The sequence below is a fragment of the Vigna unguiculata genome, chromosome 11 (assembly GCF_004118075.2).
Source record: "Vigna unguiculata cultivar IT97K-499-35 chromosome 11, ASM411807v1, whole genome shotgun sequence".
NCBI classification, from domain to species: domain Eukaryota; kingdom Viridiplantae; phylum Streptophyta; class Magnoliopsida; order Fabales; family Fabaceae; genus Vigna; species Vigna unguiculata.
Window position 1 is genome coordinate 30676207 of NC_040289.1, and position 2968 is coordinate 30679174.

Consider the following 2968-nt stretch of genomic DNA (forward strand, 5'->3'; position numbering starts at 1 on the left):
TTTAAGAAGTTTCTTTAATTGTTCATTATGAGACTTTATTATAGTTCTCCAATTCTAACCAAGAGAAGGACTAATCAAAGAGATTCGAATGCTGAATCTACTATCAGACATGAATTTTAATCTTAACCATTCAGAAGAAGGGCCTCATGGGACAAGAGGGAGAGGAAGAACCTGGTCCTGTGTTGTTGTTATCTTGTTGTGTCTGAGAAGAAGCAGCGGCGGCATCATGATGGAATTCTTGATGAGATTGATTCACGAAGGGAAGTTGTGAATGCAGAAGAAGATTATTGTTGTGATCCAAATCATCCCACACTGGACTCCCAGGACCCCAACCTGCAGGAATTGTATTGAACCACTCTCCCCAAACCAGTTCCTGAGGCTGCGAAACTCCTTCCTCGGTTTCAGCATTCTCTTCTGCTAATGTCTCTGTTGGTGGCATGTCCTCACTCTCAGTGTTGGTCTCTTCTGGAACTGGCTCAGGTTGCTTAGTGTTCTGGCTTGATGTTGATGTTGAACCTTCGTTGGAAGAAGAAGCAGGAGCAGGTGTGGATGCTTCTGCTTTATCTTTGTTAAGGAAGAGTTCTGGGAAATTGAGCTTAGCATTTTCTCCTCTAAGCTTAAAGGCTTCACGATCGTAAGCCATAGCAGCATCTTCGGCAGTGTCGAAGGTTCCTAGCCAGAGGCGAGTTCTATTGCGAGGGAGACGAATTTCGGCGACCCATTTGCCCCAATGGCGTTGCCTCACTCCCCTATAGAGCTTGGTGGCATTCAAAGGCTGTGCTTGAGGCCTTAACAGTGGTCTCCCTTCATGCCCTGACCGGTTCATCATCATCATCATCATCCTCCCTCTTGGACTCAAATTGAGCGCGTCATTCCAATACTGAAGAAGCTGCTGCTGCTGCTGATACTGCTGCTGCTGTTGCTGGAGCTGTTGTTGGTTTGGTATGGTGGAATCTGGGGACAGGAATTGCGGATACCCCATGTTCTGTTGGGACCCAAACGATATCATTTGTTGCGTTGGCTGAAGAGGGGGGCGAAAAAGAGGCAAATTTGTGGTTCCGAATGAGTGTGGGAATGATGGCATTGGGTGCTGAGAGCCTTCAAAAGCGAAAGGAAACACTATTCTTGACGACGGAGGTTGGAGAGAGAGCATAGAGGAAGATGATGAAGAAGGTTGATGATTGGGGCTTTGGTGTTCGGGGCTGCGGATTTTCTTGAGAGGCCTTTGCGAGATAGAAGCATCATCAAAAACTGGCTTCCACTGTCTCCTCCCTGAGCTCAAATCCACACCCTTTCCCTTCTCTTTCTCCGAATCCTGGCCTTCACTTTCACCAAACACCTTGTGATGATGGATCTCTTCAACACCCTCTTTGCTGGACTTTCCACCGTTATTCGCCATGACCACCACCAAAGAAAAGACAGAATTTTGGAGTATTGCGTGTGATTTACTAATCTCCGATCAGAATCAAAAATGGCAAAGGTGGTAGCTTTTTGAAAGACCCATGTGAAAATGTGTTTTTGTGTATAGACAAAGCAAATAGATAGAGTGTGTGATGGTGGGTGTGATTCGTGAAGGTTTGAGTTGAGAAAGAGAGAAAGAAACAGCAAGTGGTGAAAGCAGGGGAGTGGAAGGGGTTTATATGGGAGAAAGCAGAAAGGGGTTGAAATCAAACTTTTTCAAGTTAATGCAGCAAAAGTTAGACAGAATCAGTAACAAGTCTAGTCACTGGTTGGCTTGCGTGGGTCCCACGCGCTTCTTCTTTAGCTTCAACATCAATTTCTGACTCACCTCACTTCATTGGTTGTGTTGTGAGGTTCGAGGGAAAAAACAGTTATTAACTGTTTCTGTCACTGCCATGGTGCGCCAAACAGGGATTTTCTCACTCTGTTTCATCCAATTTCCAATCTTAAAACCATGGAATTGTGGAGAAAATACTAATTATGTATATATGAATACTACATTGAGAAAAGTTTTAAAAGTGTGTCCCTCAAGTGGATTCATCCCTGGGTCCGACACAGGTGACATGAGATGGAACCAAACACATGTTAATGTGGTTTCTCTTTGTTAAAAATCCTGTTGTCATGAACACAAAAAATAAAATAAAATAAAAGAAATTTTATTGAGTTATTCATATTAGAAGAGACTTCTGGCTTAAGGAAAGACATGTTAATGTGGCAGTTCTGTGATACTTGATGAAAAGAAGGGAAAACATATTAATATGATAACTCACTGTTCTTGCTATGTTGGAAGTGGAATGTTTCTAATAATGCTATTCCCGTTTGTGAATGTATAAATGTCTTTCAAAACTTGTTTGGCCATTTATTGAAAGTTAGGGAATGCCATTATAGTTCATAACATGGTGACTGGCTTAATGTTAATCTTTAATTTATCAAAAAAAAAAAACTAATTTTATTCCTTCATTTTGTAACATGTTCATGACTTTATGTGAGTGAATTTTTATGCCAAGTCTTGTTAAATAACATGAGTTCATTCTTTGTATACAGATTAGTTAGGATTAAAGTGAACTTCATTTTGTAATGAAAAATGTGTCATATAATAATAATTGTGAAATAGTTTTTGATTGTGGGGGGTATTCAGATGAAGAATTTTTTTTTTTTTAATATTTGCTTATTTAAATTAAAAAAATATAATAGAAAAGAGTAAACTTATATGTTAATCAATATTTTTAATAACTTCGTACTTTATGCTCGTATATTTATTTCGATGATACAAGTTCATCCACTACAAAAAAATTGGTTATTGGTTGATAATTTTTTAAGTGAAAAAGTCAACTCATTTGATCTCATGAAGGTCAACTAATTAAAATAATAATAATAAATCAATTTTTATACTGACTTTTATAGAAAAAATGGCCAAGCATCGTATTTCATTTCAATATTGGTGAATCACAAGCATATACAAGTTAGACAATTAATGTTGAAAGTTAATAATTTAATACAAGTTAGA

At 38.8% G+C, this 2968-nt stretch overlaps 1 protein-coding gene across 1 annotated transcript; it reads right to left on the minus strand.

Moving 5' to 3' along the window:
- On the minus strand, nucleotides 1–2069 carry LOC114169124 (ethylene-responsive transcription factor ERF054-like). The gene has a single exon (XM_028054157.1). It carries the CDS (start codon nucleotides 1397–1399, stop codon nucleotides 131–133), a length of 1269 nt encoding a protein of 422 aa, XP_027909958.1. The 5' UTR covers nucleotides 1400–2069; the 3' UTR covers nucleotides 1–130.
- Between the last annotated feature and the right edge of the window lie 899 nt (nucleotides 2070–2968).